Source organism: Sinocyclocheilus anshuiensis, unplaced genomic scaffold, assembly GCF_001515605.1.
Source record: "Sinocyclocheilus anshuiensis isolate Anshui unplaced genomic scaffold, SAMN03320099.WGS_v1.1 scaffold1365, whole genome shotgun sequence".
Lineage (NCBI taxonomy): Eukaryota > Metazoa > Chordata > Actinopteri > Cypriniformes > Cyprinidae > Sinocyclocheilus > Sinocyclocheilus anshuiensis.
In genome coordinates, this window is record NW_015551032.1 from 904,660 (window position 1) to 925,149 (window position 20,490).

The window sequence follows — 20,490 nt, forward strand, 5'->3', positions numbered from 1 at the left end:
TGTTGATTCGTATCACACAGGTAAACGCAAACTGTAGGTAGCACTTTCAAAGCAAAGTCTAAGTTTGATTAACATAACTTTACATCTGCTTTTGATATACATTCGAAGTAAGTATATATTAGAGATACAGAAGGCGGTGTGATTGCTGCAGTCGATCAGGAGTCGATCGATCGATAATTATAGGAGTTTTTGTCAAAGCTTATTTTACTGATATCACTGAGTCTTTAAAATCTGTTTCTGAGGGCGAGACGTTTACCTTTTTTTGCATATAAAAAGAGTGAAAATGAAAAACAATGTAGGCTAGGCTACCTTATGCATTCTGAACTGTAAATTGATGAATTGTTTATCACAGTAGAATCCATCAAAAATGTCGGACTTGTGGGTAAGTAAAATCTTAAAGCTACATTCAGTCATCTCTGTTGCTTAAGTGAAGAGTATGAATTTGAAGAGAGTTTATTTAATTTCTTGTGTTGCAGGAAGACTTGCAAAGTGTTGCGAATGCTGCTCCTGCTGCATTCACAGCAGCGGTAAACAAACTTTTGTTATACTTATATAGGCCTACACACACACATTATATATATACAGAGGCGTCATGCCCATTCAGATTTCTGAGCCAAGTGGATTTTGAATGCAGCTTCCAAAAGACTAAAAATAGCCTAATAATATATTTTTTTATATTTGATACAATCACACCGGTGTGATTAAATCGTTCAGCGCGGCACATCAAATCTGCGTTTGCTGGCTGGCGCTGAGCCAGAGACAGACACGTTTGTACAGCGCTGCATTATAACCAATCACGCACGATTCTGGTGAGCTTATGAATGCAATAGCCAATCAGAGGCGTTCAGATGAGTCATCGCTGAAACGCGGGCTGAGTCCGGAAGCCTAGGCAGCTGACTTGCTGCCTCGCTGCCTTATGATAGTGATGGGAAGTTCGGATCATTTTACCGACTCGGACCTTTGAGTCTCGTTCAGCAAAATGAACGAATCTTGGAACGCACAGGATTGTGGGATATGAAAGGCAGCGAAGGATACATCTATGTGTAAAGGAGGCCAGCGATAGGTCTTTAGCCTCCTTGTTAGTGCGCCCACCTCCCATGCCGCAGACCCGGGTTCGAGACCCACTCGGAGCGAGAACGAGGTGTGGCGGGGAGGACCCGGGGGAGAGGGGCATTGGTGCCGTGACCCGGATGGGAGTGAGGAACGGTGGTGACAGCAGCTGCAATCCACCTGTCACTCAAGTGGCCGTGCCCTTAATTATGCATAACTTTAAGGCTTAATATAATTTAAACGGATGAGTTATAAAAAAATTCACCCCCCTCACAGTTGTCATGAAGGGCAAAATTAGCTATATAGACCAAAATCATTTTTTGAACCAGGCTGGCTTCACGAGAGAGAGCGGGAGGTTGCCGCTTGATTCGGACGTGCCTTGATGCCTTCATGCCTCCGAAGGCAGCATTTTAGAGCTTTCGGACGCGGCGGCGTTTTGTTCACTTGCTCGCTGACTGAATTCTCTGGCGAATTCTCTCATCAGAAACAACAAAGTGCAGATGTGCGTACTAATGTAAGTAAGATATTAATTTAACAGTGTAAACAGCTTCAGTGATTTAAATGGGAGTGTTTGAGAGTGCCTGAACTCTGGCTAGACTGAACTGAAAATAATTAATTAATAATTAATAATTAGTTACATTTATATAGCGCTTTTCTGGGTTAAAAATATTTTACGGCATGACACCCATATCTGATAGGCTATTTAAGATTACACTATTAGTCTAATCTTAGTAGATTACACTATTAGTCTACTTTGTCCATCACCCATTATAGATAAAATAATCTATAAAGGTGCAAAACGCATTTACTTACACATATTTGAGAAGATATTTCCTGATTGGAAATATTTCGAGTGAAAAAAAAAAACATAAGCCTATATCAGTTATACAGTCATATCGTGGCTGCTGTATGTCACATGTATGTCCTTTTTCCATTTTGTCCTTTTAGTTTCTATAATTAATCCCTTCATCATAGACAACAAGCCAAAACCTGTTCACCTGTATCAGCGTCAATGATTGTTTTATTTGATTAGATACACACACACACACCTAAATATGGGTGTATAATCGGTTCTTATTTAATACACTTTGGAGAGACTGGACTGGGATTAGTTGTCTCACACTTTTAACATTTTTGTAATACTGATTGATTGATTTGGTTGGCTGGTTGATTGACTGCTTATTCTTCTTCAGCCAGGAGAGAGAGGCACCATTAAAGCCAAAGCTAACTTCAATGTCAGTGAAGATGTTGCAGCTCTCCGTAAAGCAATGGAAGGCATAGGTACATAATCTATCTGTAGTGTATTATGTATGTATTATGTAATGTGTGTATTCTGAGTATATACTGTACCAGGTACAACTGAGAAGACATTGATAGACATACTGACTCACAGGAGCAGCAGTCAGAAGCAGGCTATTTCAAAGGCATATGAAGAAACCACAAATAGGGTAAATCTGTGTCCTCCTGCTCATATATATTTGAATGTGTGTGCAATGTTATATGATGAAAATCTGCCTAATTTGTTTGTCTTGACCAAAGATTCTTGTAAATGACTTGAAAGGCGACACTCAGGGCAACTTTGAAAATCTGCTTGTTGCGCTCGCAAGACCGCCTGCAGTCAATGATGCTAAATGGCTAATTAAAGCAATGAAAGTAAGTTGCATTTCCTAATTTTTCATTTTAAATGTTGAAAAAATTGATGCATTTAGCAATAATCTCAGACAAATTTCAGGATTATCTGTGTGAACATATTTTGCATGTTGTTTACCAGTGTTTGTGCATATTTTTCATAATTTTCCTAATACATTCATGGGTTGGTTTTCAGGGGACTGGGACAGACAACAGCATCCTGATAGAAATACTTGCCTCACGGACAAATAAACAGATCAAGGAACTGTCTGCCGCATACGCTGAGGGTGAGATGAGGAATCTATTGTAACAAAATGTCATTTACAAAAACTTGTTATAATTGCTTCCCTACCCTTTGCCCAATAGAAACAAAGAAAACGCTGATACAGAAGCTAAAGACAGAGGTTTCAGGGGATTTTGGCAAAGCCATCCTACTGCTTGCCGAGGTGATTAAATACACATGTATTGCAGTCTATTGTAATAAAGGCAGCTCTGGAAATTAATGATATTTCTCACTCATTATAAGGGTGCGAGGGATGAAAGCACCAATGTGAATGCAGACAAGGCTAGAGAGGATGCAAAGGTATAGAAAACTCGTTTCATAAGGCTGTATCAAAGAATGTTATTTACAGTGGTGTGAAAAAGTGTTGGCTCCCTTCCTGATTTCTTATTTTTTTGCATGTTTGTCACATTTTAATGTTTCAGATCATCAAACAAATTTAAATATTAGTCAAAGATAACACAAGTAAACACAACATGCAGTTTTTAAATGAAGGTTTTTATTATTAAGGGAAAACAAAATCCAAAACTACATGGCCCTGTGTGAAGAAGTGTTTGCCCCCCTGTTAAAACTGTGGTTTATCACACCTGAGTTCAATTTCTCTAGCCAGCATCCCTCACCTGAGACAAAGTACCAACTTAATCATCCAAATAAACACAAACGTTTCGCATAGGAACTGAAATGACATGTGTTTTGAATATAATTTGGCATGTCCTGTTACAGCAATACTGGAATATAAAAACATCAGTGGCAAGACTTTGCAGAAGAGCATTGAGAAGGAAATGTCTGGAAACTTGGAGGAACTGCTGGTTGACATTGGTAAATGTTTAATTATGAATTCAAATACACAATAATTATTTGGTATTTGGAACATTTGTTTTTTTTTACCTCTACATATTTTGTAATCAAGTACACTTTTTTTTCTTCTAGTAAAATGTGTGATGAGTACTCCTGCATACTTTGCTGAAAAAGTCTACAAAAGCATGAAGGTACAGATAGAAACACATTATTGTCTGTCACTGAGTTTGTCCAACACTGACGTTTATTTGTGAACCTGCAGGGAGCAGGTACAGATGAAACCACTCTGACCAGAGTAATGGTCAGCCGTGGAGAGATTGACATGCTGGACATCAGAGCTGAATTCAAGAAGCTCTATCAGAATTCACTCTTCAAGGAAATAAGTGTAAGTATTCTCCACTGATGTAAACACTTTAGCACAAGTTCAGGCCATCTGCCATTATTCTTTAATTATGCTTGAGGCCAGTAGTACATCACTTCCTGATCCTCAAGTTTATTAGTTTAATCATGCCATCAAGTCCATTCTTCATGGCCAAAAGGCTTTTTTCTCATCTGTGTCACTATATTCCATGCAAATTAAACACATTTTTGATGATGACTAAGGGTTTTGTATTTGATGTTATGATAAGTGACTTTGCTCTTTTTTATTTCAGTCTGATGTGTCTGGCAACTACGGTGATTGCTTGAATGTGATTTGTGGAGGAGAAGACTAACCCAGAAATGCTACTAAAGATGTCTTGTTTAGTTATTTTGCAGTGGGTCAATCCGATGTCTGCTAAATTAATAAATGTAAATTTAATAGATTTTTTAAAGCTAAATTACTCATAAGGCTTTAATGGCAAGTAAAAAAGCTAATAGACAACATGATTTAGAAAATTGCAATGTTGCAGTTCTGATAAATCAGTATCAGCTATGAATATTCCTGCATTTCAATGAGTTTATTCAAATGAAAAATATATTTCAGCATATTACCTTTTTGTCATTTTGTCCTTCAGATATTATGTGGATCAGCAAAGTGTTTTTACATGTTGTCTGGGCAAAATATAGTAAAATACCACTTATTGATTTCTTAATAATTGGCCTAAATGTCAATCTGTTCTTTCCATGTCTGTTTCTGCCTCTGTCATTTAATTGAATTTACCTGCCGCACTTTAATGATCTCAGTATTGATGGCAGTTTGCCAGACGTAAATGTCATTAAGAAAAACGTCTGTGAGACTCCAAGAGCCTTTTTGCTTTAATTTTCACCTTCTAAAAAGCCTTTACTCTGTCCATATGGTTCCTGCTTGAGCTGTTTATTCTGACCTTTACCCCTTTCATTGCACATTTTAGATTAAATTGTAGCCAGATTTTCCCACAGATAGTGTAGACCTATAGTTACCTTTTGGTTAAAAAAAAAATGGAATAATTGAACTTGGGTTACTTGAATAAATATGACAATAGATTCTACTTTTAATTAGAAATATGATAATAAATATGCAAAATCACAGCTCCTAAAAGTGTTATATAACAGCCAACAAGGCGTAGTATATGCCTTGTTTGGAAAAAAAAACAAAAAAAACAAATCATAATTTAACACATTATGATAAAGATAACCAAGATATCTGGGCATTATTGTGATGTACACAGTGTCGAGTCATCTGTTTAGGGAGCTGCTGCTGATGAAACTTTGCACAGTCAGGGGAGTTGATCTGTATTGAGGTGGAGAAGCGCCTGAGGGAGCAGAAGATCCTCATTAATCCCATGTAATAATCCCAGACTCCAGTTCAGTCCTCTGTTTCTCCATCGACCTACATCTGTAGCTATTATCAGACAGCTGTCACATTTGTACAAGCATGTACATTTGCTTTTAAAAGCCCTTGATGTTTTTCTTTTCTGGATATCAATTTAAACAGGTCATGATTTTCTTGCGCTTCTTCTGCAATTAACTGAGCATAAGTTAGTCATTTTTCGTATATGTTGAATTGCATATATTACTACACACTTACATAGACAATATCTACACTTATTTCCTGGGATAAGAAGGCACCTGCTCATTTTGCAGGGTTTGACCATTAGAGGGCAGGACATTTTCATGAATTGAAGAGCAGATGTACCTGAGGACCCTCAGAGGGTCTTGTGTTGTCGACCCAGACTTGTTAACATCACATTACTGTCACTGTCACTGTGCTGGATCTGTGTCCTGATTGCACATAAATTACATTATGAGTGTCATGTTTGAAATTTATTGGAAGATACATGTAGAGTACAAAGGAAATCTCAAATTAAAACAGTTTTTTCCAAAAACGTATTTGAAAAATAAGTTGAAGACGAAAACAATATCAAGTAGATGCTGAATATTTTCTTTTATTATTATATGTAATTCACTGTTTTGTACTTCAGAGCGAATATAATATCAACTGTAGGCAATTGACTATGCAAAACATTGAATAGGGTTCAAAATATGGCCTGAAACTTTGACAAATTTAAATGAGGTGGTTAAATGTTGAGGTCTCTAGTCTGTGTAATTTTGTTATTTTCCAATAATAAACATTAAATAACAATCCAAATCGAACAGACATGTATTATTAAATAGATATGAATGTAACGGTTGAAAATTAATAACACCAGTAAACAACAACAAAAATAAATAACATCAGTAAATAAAATAATGACTAAATGGCAAATGATGGCTTGTAGTTTTAATCTCATATTTCCCATACATTGAAAAATGTTTGTTGTATGGTTGAACTTAACAAATATAGTCAACACCACAATTTGTTTAATAATTGAGAAAATTAGATTGTCACTACCATGCTGTACAAAGGGTCCACATAATGAACCCTTTAAACAGCACATAAATAATGTTACACTATTGTAATACATATTACTAATAAAAATTAGTTTATTAGTCTATTTAATCCCAATCTTAAAGGCACGTTTTCAAGTTAAGTTAATGTTATGTTAAATAGTTTATCCAATAATTCTTACAACAAAAACATGGATTCGTGCCTCTGGTGCTTAAAAACCATGCGACACGAAGGTGTGCCGTATTCGTGCCAGTTGCACTTCTTAAGCATCTCACACTCCCAAACAATCCATTCACTGATTTCAACTGACTAACACATTGGTTAAGAGCTTTATCAAGCAAACTGCCAAACAAAACGCTGAGAGACAGTCATCCATTTCATCCCATCAGAGAAGAGTATCTACAGGACGCATCTCGCTCACACCAATCACGACAATGGGAAGGAATCGGACAAAACCAAAGTTAGGTTGTCAGACAAACCTCCCATCAATTCTACGGCGAGTCACGAGAGTTCGAACTTTGTCATTGTGACGCGGGACTTCCAGAGCACGAGGAAGCGCTCTGCAGTTTCAAAAAATAACCGACGCTGTTCGCGCATCACCCGAAACGTTTGGCCGCTCGGAAGATTTCTGGTTTATTTTTTGTAGTGACACATTTTACTATGATACACGGGGTCCTCTTCAAGCAGATAGAGGAAGAGTCAGCTAGCGAGCTGGCTAACTAAACTATCCGAAGGGGAAGTGGCAGCAGTCATCGTTTAGCCAGAGTTTCGCTAGCGTAGCTTCCGCCTAACACACCCACTTTCTGCCTGTTTGTTGTTCACGTTGGTTTCAAATAACCTGGACTTCAACCGACTTCGGCTTTTCGCCGAACACAAAAGCATGCTTTGGCTAAACAGAGCGTTTCGCCATTGTTAGCCAGCTAGCGAGGCGAATGGTCTCTCCAGCGCCCGTACAGGCTCGCTAGCCAGCCGAAACGAGTCGGCCTGAAAATATAGCGGCGTGAACGGTCTCATTCGTGCGATTACCACGCATTAACGACAAAACGCTGCCCTGACGGTTTACTTCTATGCAGTTGCTTCATCGGGCTTTGGGGGAAATAAGGAAGCATTCAGCTACGCCTTTCTGCGTCCCTCGAGCACTGAAGTGCCTGGCGCATCTCGGGAGAGCAGCTCTCAGCATGCTGGACAAAAGAGCGGAGATGAGCAGGTTGGGTTTTTGAGCGTCTTAAGCTTGTTTGGAACTGTCCGTTTGGGGAAGGCGGGAACACAAGAGGCAAGAATGAAGAAGTTTTCGCGTATGCCGAAGTCAGAGAGCGGAAGTCTCGGGGGTGGGTCTGGATCTGGATCTGGTACTGGAAGCAGCAACTATATCGGGAAGGTGTTTGCTGTCGGTCGATACCAAGTGACGGTGGAAGAACTGATCGCTGAAGGTAATGGATCCATTTCTTTGGGCCAATAATAACGAGGTGGCAAAACTTAGTGGTGAAGTTTATAAGAGCCCCCCCACATCCCTCAGACATCTGTTTCATAGAGCCATAAGCAGTTCAGGAAGGATATATCAAGGTAAACAGGCTGTTTACTACAGGTTGCACCTAGCCATATCACTGCTTTAGGTTCTATCAGTGATGTTGCTCCTTGCCATGAAAAAAGGAACTAGCTTGGTGCTTGTCCTTCCCATAAATTCATAGAGAGATGATGCTTCCATATAATCTGATGTCATTTTTTGCCTTTGTCACTGTCAATTATCACATGGTTTTGGATAGAATTTTCAACTGATCATTGCAGTATGTCGTAGTGTTCACTATGTTTTAGTGTATTGTTTTGCTCAGTGTCATCTAAAATGCTTGATCATTCTCACAGTTCTGTCATGTAATGTGACTGTAATACAAGTATTAGGGTGTTTGATTCCCATGTAAGTGTTGTCAGTTCTGTGAGTTTTACTGAACAGTAACTTGGCAACTTCGAACTTGCTGTCTGGACACGATTATATAATTTGCCATTGGTGCAAATGTTCACCCTCACAAACAACTGTTGAGTTTGAAAAGTGCTTTTATTCTTACTTTCCACTGGGTTGTTTTATTACATTTTTACATTCTCTCAGTCTCATCATTTACTCACCCTCACGTGGTTACAAACCTGAACTTCTCTTTTCTTTCTTCTGTGAAATGCAACAGAAGGTTTGTTGGTAGGTGTTGAAGGTAGTGAAGAGTGTTGGTAACTAAATAGTTTTGGTGACCATTGACTTCCAGTGTATGAACTAAAAACACCCTGAGACATTTCTAAAAATATCTTATTTTATGTTCCACAGAAGAAAGTAAGTCATGTTTGAAACAACATAAAGGTGAGTAAATGATGACAGGTTTTTTTCCTTTTTGGGTGAACTATCCCTTTTAATTTGTCTACCTGTACAAAATAACTCCACTATCCCAAATTATCTTCTCAGTGTCTCATTAGTGAATGTTCTCCAAAAAGCCTATTTTTTTATGTATGTTTTGAGTCATGCATGGGCATATTTATTTTCAGTAAACACCCATTTAGCTGTAGTCAACAAACCTGGCTTAGTTATGAATGTCTACTGTTAATTTGAGTGTCTTATTGGGATGGTTCACCCATGAATAAAAATTCTGTCATTTACTCACCCCCATGTCATTCTAAATCTCATTTAATTTCTTCTACTGAAATTAAATTGCAAAGGCGATAAATGGTGATTAGGCAGAAGCTGCAATTGTCATGCGTATCTTTCAGTGAAGCACGGTTCGGTGATCAGCAGTAAATCTCCATCTGAAGGCCAAAGGGCGCACTCGCGCGGAAACTCCAAATACGCCTAGCAGAAGAAACCCAGGAAATGCATTTAGCGGTTGCTGAATAAACAGATGATTTAACTGCTTTCATTAATTCAGCGTGACTAATAAACACAAGACTACGACAATATATGGTTTATCTGAGTTCGTCTTATTATAATTTTTATTATAATAAAGTATATAATAATGCAATGCTAATCGACATAGCCTTTATCACTGCTTAGAATGCTATGAAATATGTTGCGTGCCTTATTCTGTGTAAGAAGCCACATCTCACAGAAGGATTTATTTCAAACACTCGACAGACGTTATGAAGTGAGTTTGGAGTAAAAACATGTTATTAAATGTGGTATTTTCACGTGCTTTCAGATGGAGCAGCATTTACTACACAGAGCCGTAGTTCCCTGACAAGCTACGCAAACCGGTTTCATAATCACAGAACGATTTCATCGATTTCATAATCGTGCGATTAAATCATCTGAATGCGATTTTGCGTAGCTTGTCAGTGAACTACGGCTCTGTGTAGTAAATGCTGCTCCATCTGAAAGCACGTGCTGGAGATTTACTACTAATCACAGAACCGGCTTTACTGACAAGATGCGCATGACAATCACATTCGATTAATCGTGCAGCCCTAGTAGTGCTCATATCATGAGATGATTTAGCTGCTTTTACTTTTGATATAGTGCAGAAATGAAATCTTTAATGCAGTAAAACAGCTGATTTTCATCTGTCAGGACACAATAAAGAGTTTTTGTGTCTTGAAATAGTCAGAGTAATTTAGTGAGCGTTCAATTTTTTTCATGTGTGTTAAATGCAGAATGCATCATCAACAAGCTTTTTGTGGTCACTTAATGGTCGGTTGGCCATCTGCTCACCTTTCTATCAACAAGCCCTGTAAGGACTGCTTTCTTTTGTCAACAAACCTGGTCATGACTTGAGTGTTTTGCCTTGTTTCACTTCTTAATTATGTGGCTGGCAGAATCTGCTTTGGTCGTTGATCTCTTACTAAAGCAATATCTGTTAGAATCATTTGACACCAGACCGGTTCAGGGCGGTTTCTAAGGACATTCTACTGCACTTTTGATTGGAGCATTACTGGTCTGACCTTGAATGAGTTGTGTGCGGAGGTGTCACCCCACTCACTGAGCATGTGCTGGGCGAATGACTGTGCTAAGAGCCACTCTGTTTTCCTTATCATCCTTACTACTCTCTATAGGGCCTGTATGTCCTACTGACAGTTGAGGGCGTTGGTGAAGGAGAGTTTAGTCTTCTGTCAACCCAGACATTTCAGCTTTGGTCTCTTTATGTTGATGTTATGGCCTCTGTTGTGTTGAGTTATTGGAAACTATCCTTTCAGTTTCTCAGAATCGAGTGCATGTGTGTTTTGTCACATGGGTAGGCATCTTTCAGTATCAATACTGGCATAGACCGTCGCTGTCAGTTTTATTTTTCTGGCCTAGTTTCACTTTGTTACATGCACCGATACATTAATAACTTTATGACCTTGTCTCTTTCTCATCGGTTTAAAGGGGTCATGAAATGCATTTTTTTTTATATAATTTTTCCTGAGGTGCAATTGGTATGTTGTTTTTCCATCAAAAACTGTCATAATTTAGATACAAATTGACATTTTCTACATCTGCTTGATTGCTTATGATGATGATGCATGAGGGGCATGTCGAGGGGAAATCATGACGTGATGTCACAATTCTCCCGATTTTAAATCCAGGCATTTCAGAGGGGTAGAAAAGAAGAATTCATAATTTGAACTAGGGAGTTAGTTTTGAGTTTTAAAGCATGAAGCATGTTTTTATTGTAGAGTTACCTCTTATATGTGTATATCAAGAACATTTTCATTCTCCATTTCATGACCCCATTAAAAGAACAACCAAAACGGTAAATCGTTTTGATCTTATTGCCATTCTGCTTGAGTGAAGCACTTTTTCTTTCATTTTTTGCACAAAAGACATCACCGCTAAAGATTGAGATAAGATTAAATAAAAATGCCTTTTAAACATCAATTAGTCTTCCAGCACGTGTGAGTGTGCAAAGATAATTCTTGCAGTAGGCTGCAAGAATTTGAATTTTGTGACATATTATAGGATAATATTTAGTGCTCGACCGATATATCGCCAATGCCGATATTTGGCATTTTTCAAATATCAGGGGTCATGAAATGCATTTTTTTAATATAATTTTTCCTGAGGTGCACTTGGTATGTTGTTTTTCCATCAAAAACTGTCATAATTTAGATACAAATTGACATTTTCTACATCTGCTTGATTGCTTATGATGATGATGCATGAGGGGCATGTCGAGGGGAAATCATGACGTGATGTCACAATTCTCCCGATTTTAAATCCAGGCATTTCAGAGGGGTAGAAAAGAAGAATTCATAATTTGAACTAGGGAGTTAGTTTTGAGTTTTAAAGCATGAAGCATGTTTTTATTGTAGAGTTACCTCTTATATGTGTATATCAAGAACATTTTCATTCTCCATTTCATGACCCCATTAAAAGAACAACCAAAACGGTAAATCGTTTTGATCTTATTGCCATTCTGCTTGAGTGAAGCACTTTTTCTTTCATTTTTTGCACAAAAGACATCACCGCTAAAGATTGAGATAAGATTAAATAAAAATGCCTTTTAAACATCAATTAGTCTTCCAGCACGTGTGAGTGTGCAAAGATAATTCTTGCAGTAGGCTGCAAGAATTTGAATTTTGTGACATATTATAGGATAATATTTAGTGCTCGACCGATATATCGCCAATGCCGATATTTGGCATTTTTCAAATATCGGCCGATAAGTTTTTCTGTTTGGCCGATGTGTTAAAATGTATACAAAAATGTATTATAACGATTGCTTTAACATTATTAGTAATAGAAAGGCAAACATTATAATACTTTCTCGTTTGCCGTCAGCATTCAGCAAATACGCATTTATATAATTTAAACAAATCTTTGAATGACTAATGAACATTTAATTTCACAAACCTTGCAAACTTAATCGATAGTTGAGATCTTGTGAAGTAGAGCCCGACTGATATGGGTTTTTTGGGACCGATACCGATATTAGGGAGTAAAATAAGGCAGATACCGATATATCGGCCGATATTCTTTGTGTATATTATAGTACAGTACCAGTCAAAAGTTTGGACACTTTCCCATTCGTGTGTCCAAACATTTGACTGGTACTATATATAGAATACAGTATATACATAAACAGAATATATATACATTAAACACATTTTTTGCAATGATCACTCAAATGTGGTGATGAAACAGGAGGAAATGGAGGCAGGGCATTTAACAATTTAACAATAAACTTTACTATCCAAAATGAGTCTGACATCAGTGCACTGAACAGTAAAGTTGAAGTTTATTCAACTTTAATTCAATTCAGTTCCATTCAACTTTATTCCGTTTAAGTTTATTTCACTTCGGAACATTAATTCATGGATTTGCACTACTGTCTTCACACAGACGAAACTTACTAGAGAAGTGTGAGTGTGCTGAAATAAATACTGGAAAAGATCGATTCGCGGCTTTTGAGAATCGATATCGAATCGACATCATTTTAAAAAACTATTAATTGGAAAGTCGATTTGCCCAGCCTCAATGCAGTAGGCTACTGCACGTTTAAAAATCAAAACGAGGTGCGGGTGTTTTTATATCTCTGTATTTCTGAAGGAAGACGATATCTTTAGAAAATTTTCGATGTCATTTTCATTTCATCTTGCACGTTATATACCTGATAAAGCAGCGTTTGTGAGCTCAGTGCTGCTTTGTGTACAGGTTTTACTGGGGAAACCTCTGTTTTTGTTCCGTCCTCCACGCTGTGACAACTCACAAAAGACTATTTTTAACCAAGCAGCGCAGAGAGCCGCTTCAGAAACGTGCCGCGGCTGGCTGATAAACACAAGCACTGACTAGAGCGGCCGCGATCAGCTCCGGTGGCCGTGGAGCCGTAACGCGCCGCAGATGCATGCAGTGGAGTGCAGATCAGCTCTAACATCACTGAATCTGCTGTTAAAAATGAACCATCTGTTCATCATATCATCATGCAAAACATATATACGACAAACAGCGAATTTTTAATTGTTTCTCGAAACGTCATAACATTTCCACACCGGCGATGACATGACTGTGGCGCCAAATCATTTATGTCCCCACGCATCATGTACGTCGTCACGCATTGACGTCATCAAATTGCGATCGGTTCCTGAGATCGGCCAAGTTGGTGAGTACCGAAAATATGATTATCGGCCGATCGATCGGAGCATCCCTAATATTTATACATTTTACCCAACATCCGGCCTATTCTGACAGTGTTCCCACTATGTATTTGATTTGTTTGAATATGTTAAAGTTGTGATGAAACTGAAGTAGCAACAGATCTTTTATTTCGTATTGTGACATCTGAATGAATCGGATTATTAAAAAGGAAAAAGAAAATGTGTAACGCAGACTCTATCCATTGTTTGTTGAATGGATGGAGGCCGATGTGAATGCGTGCCTATGGTTGATTATTAAAAAATGGGGAGGAGTTTAGGCCGATTAAAGTCGGCATGAAACGGAAGTTGCGATTGTCTTTTCTTCTCTGTGACGTATATCTGAGTGAAATGGCATCTGAAATGAAAGGGCGGGACTTGATTTCGTCCTTCGGGAATTGATTGGATCGTTGGAAGTTGGGGCGTTGCTAACAAAATGGAGGCAAATCTGAATGCCAGTTTGCAGTTAGTGGTGGGGGCGATTTCTCTCCATTGGATTCACAGCCAACACCCAAGCATGAATAAATGTTTTATTTATTAAGGATGACGATGGCGATCAACGGCACAAAACATGCCTAAACAGCACCTGTGCGCGCGAGAGAGAGACAGAGAGAGACTGCCTGAATGACTGAGCGCGTCCTCCATCAGGTTAAGTCATATTCATGAAAAAAATTAGTTTGCGATGTCCTAAGAGTAATATTGTCAAAAAATAAGAATTTTCAATTTTGATTTCATGGTGACTTTAAATGATTGGGGAAGTCCAGCAGACATTACCAGAGTTTGATTTAAAAAATGTAATAAAAAAAGAATGCATTCACAATAAAATCATTAATGCATATTTAGAATTTTTTTATTTTTAATTTCATGCCAACTTTAACAGAGTTGGTGCTTCTGTGTTTGACTGTCTACATCCTAACCCGATATTCCTAGTCTATTGTAAAAATCTTTATGGTGACAAATGATTTACTCCTGGAAAAATGCCTTGAATTAAAATTCATTTAGCACTTAATTGTACAACCACCTCTTTCCAGGCTTTGTCCCCTTGCTCTTTTGTCTTTATTGGTTGCTTGCTGTGTCTCTTTCAGCAGCTGAATATAATGTTATGGTGTGTCACCTCCCCTTTGTTATGTCTGTGTCATCTTCAGATGACATAATTAGCACAGTGCTTTAGTGGCAGTGTGCCAGTGAATGAAAACATTAATTCAAAGGCACCTGCCAAGATGACGTTTGAAACCAGGGGCTCTGTATGCAGGCTAATAAGGCCTATTAAATCACCCTTTGCTAAATTCAGCAAATCTAATAGAAATATTAGATCAAAACTTCAAAACTTGTGTGAAACTTCTTTGGGGCCTAGCTGCATTGGCGCAGGCTGACATTGACAGGCTGCTTGTCACTTTTGAGAGATTACAAAGACAAGCTTGTCAGGTATTCCACACTGTTCTGTGAGGACCCATTTCTGCCTTTAACATTTCAGCTGTACCACACACACACACACACACACACACACACACACATGCAGTTCTTACACTGCTTTGAGAAAATAGATCACTCAAGCGTTGTGAGTTGGAGTGGGGTTGGCATCTCACACCGTGTGTTCGCTCAAAAGAGTTCCTTAAGCAATTCTCTGTCAAAACACTAGTACTTTTAAGATTATCTAACTGATTTAGCTCTAATCCCTTTGTCTAAAACAGTATGTTGCTGGTTGCATGTGGTGAATGGTCTTTGGCAACTGTTTAGTGTTTTGTCTGGCATCTGACCAAGTCCACTTGTCATCCTAAACAATGCAGATTGTTTAGACAGCAGAGTGAGACTGCAAGCTTATTATATTAGATGTTTTTTAGATTTGATTTATATTGATGGTGAGAGGATGGGGAGTTGTAGAAGACACGTGTCCTACCAGAAAGTAAATAAACTGTTAATAGTAGAGCCCGACCGATATGGTTTTTTTTGGGACCGATACCGATATTTGGGAGGAAAAAAGGCCGATATCGATATATCGGCCGATATTCTTTGTGTATATTATAGTACAGTACCAGTCAAAAGTTTGGACACTTTCCCATTCGTGTGTCCAAACATTTGACTGGTACTATATATAGAATACAGTATATACATAAACAGAATATATATCAGGGCTCTACAGTGTGACCAAAACTACTGCGTGCGACTATGAAAACATATTTAGGAGCACCAGTGCGACTGACCAGATCATCATCATACTTGTGATTGTGATCGCTGAGGGGAGCTTCAAAGGTTTCTACGTGTTTTTGCAGCGTTGAGTAATGTATCACAGACATGCCTCATGAATCCTTTCATAAGCAAAGTGTAGACAGTGTGTAAATCAGAGATTCATTGCGCAGTGTAGAGAGCTTTGTTGATTATAAATGTGAGCTCGCGATGAGCTAAGATGAGTGACAGCTTTTAATGATTTTTAAGGGAGTTTGTAAATGTGATACTGATTTAATACAACAGTTAAATAGACAAGAAGTTAATATTAAGTGACTTACATTGTCTGGCTATAACACTATGGTCTGATTTTGCTGTATTTCGTCGTCGAAAATAGTTTGAAACAAAGTCACAGCTCAGCCGCTGCGCATCTCCATTCAAACACAGCGGTGTCTCGTTCAGTGTTGCCAACTAATTTTCAGGGGAAGTTGCTGAAGGAAGGTTGATTTGTTGCTAAAAGTTGCTAAATGACGCGATGTCATTGCGCGGTGACGTCATTGCGTAATCACGATGCAAAATTGTGTAACTGCATCAAATCTCAGCAAAAAATATAAACAAATTTATATATGTTAATTTAGATGTGTTTATAAAATAATATAAATGCATAATATAATATTAAAATATAAATAACTAATTTTAAATACAACATTGAATTATTTAACACTTTCACATTTTTTAACAATTACAATTTAAGTTTATTTTTATTAGCTAGTAAACTAGTAAAACTACTCATTCTGAACAATTATAGTTTTAAGTAGTGTATTAGTAGTTCGTACGCTACACTCTAAGAAAAGTCTGTAAAAATGGGGCAAAATCTATTAATATGAAGGAATTTTCCGTAATTATTATTCACACATTTTTTACCTACATTTTAAATTACGCATTGTATTTTGTGTTTTCGGGTTACAGGGTTACAATGGATAATGGATAATGTCCTGGAAAATTACTACCTTTTTCATTTTTCTAGATATTTTTCTTACCGTGCACTAACTGATCAACAAACTCAAGTACAAGCTACTAACAAGGTGTATCATAAATGAACAATTATTCAATTATTATTATTATTATTAAATTAAACAATTGCTAATAGCAGCCAACTTAATTCATGTGAATTGTGTACTGCTAGGCACCTTTGGTTTCCTCTTTTTGTGTAATTTAGATGGAAAATGTGTGCCTTTTTTATCGTTTGAGTCACTTATCAAAAGTTGCTAAATGTTGCCAAATAAATAAAAAATTTGTTGCTAGGTGCTTTTGGAAGAAAAAGTTGCTAGGGTAGTCTGAAAAGTTGCTAAATCTAGCAACAAAATTGCTAAATTGGCAACACTGAGAGTGAGAGGGGGGCTATCCACGCGGGGGTGGTCTCATTCGAAAGAGGGCCTCGAGACGTACACTCGATTCACGTTCGAGAGGGTTCCTCGAGCTGAAGGGATCCCCCGAATTTGGTGCGGATCCGCCGCGCCGTTACGGAGATATGGCCGTTCAAAGTTTCAATGGTTTTCCATAGACTTAAGGTTTAAAGTGTTACATCCAGGTCGCCAGTAGCAAACAATGGAGTGCGCTCTGCTGGACAAACTAAGTAATTACACCATTTCAAGCATTTTATCTGCATTATATGCTCTGTAAAAAAAAAGTTAATATCGGCGGCATATTCGCCGATACCGATATATCGGCGACAGGCTCATATCGGCCGATAATATCGGCTAAACGATATATCGGTCGGGCTCTAGTTAATAGCATGCACTTCAAATTTTTATTCAACGCTAAACAATTATTCCGTCTTTCTGGTATGTTTTGTGGTAAAAAAAAATCCACAAGATGGACAAGTGGCTTTAAAAATAGAGGTTGCATGCTTGTTATGCATTGCATGGGGTGTGTGTACTTGTTGATTTCATGATTTTGAAGCTCTTCTCTGGAATGCGGGAGCAAATGATCACACATTCCTAATAATAAAAAAAAAGAGCAACAGAGAGTGCAGGAGAGTCCCTTGTATATAAACAGTAAGGAGATATTGAGAGAAACACTTGTCCCTGTGGAATGACCTATAGACCAATTTAGAGTAGACGTCACAATTACGTCACTTGAAAACCGTCATTTTCGATATCGATAATTATCACGATAAATGTGAAATCTTTATTTCTTTCAAGTTTAAAGCCAGATTTTTGCTCCAAAGTGAAAGTTGTAGAAACCAGACCAATAATTTTCCTTAACAAAATAAATATCTAAATAGAAAAATGTATTCTTAGTTTCTGCATGTTCTAATGAGTGATATTGTTTCAAATCAAGAAACAGGTTTGGGTTGCCTGATAATATTAATAATAATAATATCACTTTTTGTCTCTTAGAAATGCACATTTGATAGTAGCTTGAGTTAGGATGCAGAGGTAAATTTTTGTTCATTATCAAAATCAGTAACAACTGTAAAAATTGTAGCAACCTCAGTTTTATATGATTACATTTATTCTGACCAAGGATTTATTTTTTTATTTTATTTTTTTTATTAAGCATTGGTCTCCTATAGTAGCATACATTTAAATCATGATAAACACAGTTAAAACCACACATATAGCACCTCAATACCATGGTAAAAATATAACTATATGGTTTTTAGGTAGCCTATTTGTATGAAAAACGGTAGTCTATAAACATATTCAGTATAAATGCACACATGCTATAGCTTAATCACAAATACATGCTACAAGTATATACCATTATTCGTTTAATAAAATTCAGTGTGAATATCCCAAATTTCTGCCATAATACCATGGTGCAGTGAGTGTTACTACAGTAAATCTATGGTAAATGATGGCGATTTGTAGATTGAAAAGCCTTCTCACTGTCTCGTTGCATACAGTGTTCCTCCTGTTTGGCTTTAAACTAGTTTAACTCGCCGAGTCATTTGTGTTCATCGCTGAATTCAAGCGCTTCACACTGGATCTCACAGCGCTGCTTAATGCTCACGTGACCAAGTAAACACATCTGCTCTAGTGAGCTTGCGCCGGCGGCAGTTTGAACTTTGATCCGAGCAGATAAACGGTCCGTGTGGCGTGATTCAAATGAGTCACGCTGTTTCGTTCCGCTTTTGGCGCATAAACATTATATCGAACATTTATCAAACTCTTCATATAATGTTATCGAGGAAAAATATATCGCAATAATTATCGTTATCGAATTATCGCCCAGCCCTAGGCTGAATAGTTTTCCTTTAGCCACAGAATGTGTTGCATCCATTTTTAAGCAGTTTGTGATGTAAACATACTAGATGAAACCGTCTGTGACCGTTCAAAACATCTTGCTGTCTTTTCAGTGTCGTAATCCACAAGTGCTGCATTTTTAATAGGGCTGAACGATTAATTGCATTTGCGATAATATCGCGATATGAAATAACGCGATTTTTCAATCGCAGAGGTTGCGATTACACGCTCACGTGACACGCGAGAGTAAAGAGGTGTGTTCGACTTGAAGATCAGATCGGTGTATGACATCAAAGTACGGCGAGAGAAACTGAGGTACCTGCATTCTGGACCATTTTGCTGTGCTGTGTTTGAGTGCAGATACATTTTAAAAGTCCCTTAGATCTTGACCTAAGGATGTGGCCTTGCATGATTTCCCCAAAATCCTTCCTTTTATATAATGTTAAAAAGGTTAGAGGCTGGAGGCCAATAAGATCAGGGCTACATATTTGAGTCAACTGTTTGATAATTTATTTTTTAACTAAAGTACATCTACAAATATTTGCCAAGGAACATAAATTAAAAAAAACTCTTATACTTAAAACCAAATTTTATATGTTGATGTTAATGAATGCTAATTTGTAGTAATTTGCTTATTTCTTGCTTTTACTGATAGTGAATTATTATTTTGTAATTTGCTTTTCTGATTTAGTTTTGTTCCTCCACATGGAAAACAAAAATATTTTTAGTAGTAGAAGGACAACTGTTAAATTAAGAGTCTCATGAAATTGCTCTGCAAAATATTGGTTTGCTGGTTGTAATAGATAAATTTACCTGAATGACATTTCTCTGTGGGGGAACGTTTTTGCTAAAAATATACAGCACTTCTAAGTTTTGTTTTGTTGAATTCATAAAGTCTGTGAGAAGGAAAATGAAGACCATCTGTAAAGTTCCAAAAAAGAATGAGAAGTCAACCTCATGTTGTCATCAAGGAGGTTGTTGCAAAGTGCAGAATCTCTAAGCTTTTCACAGGGTTCCCACACTTCTTGAAAGTACTTGAATTTCAGACATATGGATTCAAGGCCTGGAAAGTACTTGAAAACAAACATAGGTCCTTGAAAGTGCTTGAATTAAATTTGAAATAAATTTTATGGCGCTATTTCAAAAATTGTCCTATATGTTCTGTCAGACAGAACGAAACGGCACTAATGATTGGGGGTGGAGATGGGGTAGCGCGAAAAAAAACAACAACAAAAATTTGTGTTTGTTGATGCGCAGCCTAGAGCCCTGAGCGCGAGTTTTCTTAAACCCGCTCCCGCTGAATTTCTGACCATTACCGCCCACTCCCGCAACGTGTGTGTCCCGCCCCCGCAAATATTCTAATATTGTATGTTAGAGGGATTAAAGTTTTCCGTCGCTACGACGGATTTCCGTCAATTGGAAAAAATGAGGGGAAAAGAAACATGTAGCGCATT

General features: G+C 37.7%; 2 protein-coding genes across 2 annotated transcripts in view; both read left to right on the top strand.

The window, feature by feature from the left end:
- The first annotated feature begins 31 nt into the window (after positions 1-31).
- Positions 32-5,106, top strand: LOC107661253 (annexin A3-like). Its single transcript, XM_016450751.1, has 14 exons — positions 32-382; positions 477-527; positions 2,244-2,331; positions 2,404-2,498; positions 2,590-2,703; positions 2,876-2,966; positions 3,046-3,125; positions 3,206-3,262; positions 3,312-3,315; positions 3,566-3,589; positions 3,683-3,778; positions 3,890-3,948; positions 4,020-4,142; positions 4,411-5,106. The coding sequence occupies exons 1-14, from the start codon at positions 368-370 to the stop codon at positions 4,468-4,470; spliced, it is 957 nt and encodes a 318-aa protein (XP_016306237.1). The 5' UTR covers positions 32-367; the 3' UTR covers positions 4,471-5,106.
- Positions 5,107-6,916: 1,810 nt separating this feature from the next.
- LOC107661221 (BMP-2-inducible protein kinase-like) overlaps positions 6,917-20,490 on the top strand; it is a 65,661-nt gene continuing 52,087 nt past the window's right edge. Inside the window, 1 exon segment of the mRNA XM_016450720.1 lies at positions 6,917-7,975. Coding sequence (XP_016306206.1) covers positions 7,825-7,975 — 151 coding nt within the window. The 5' untranslated portion in view covers positions 6,917-7,824.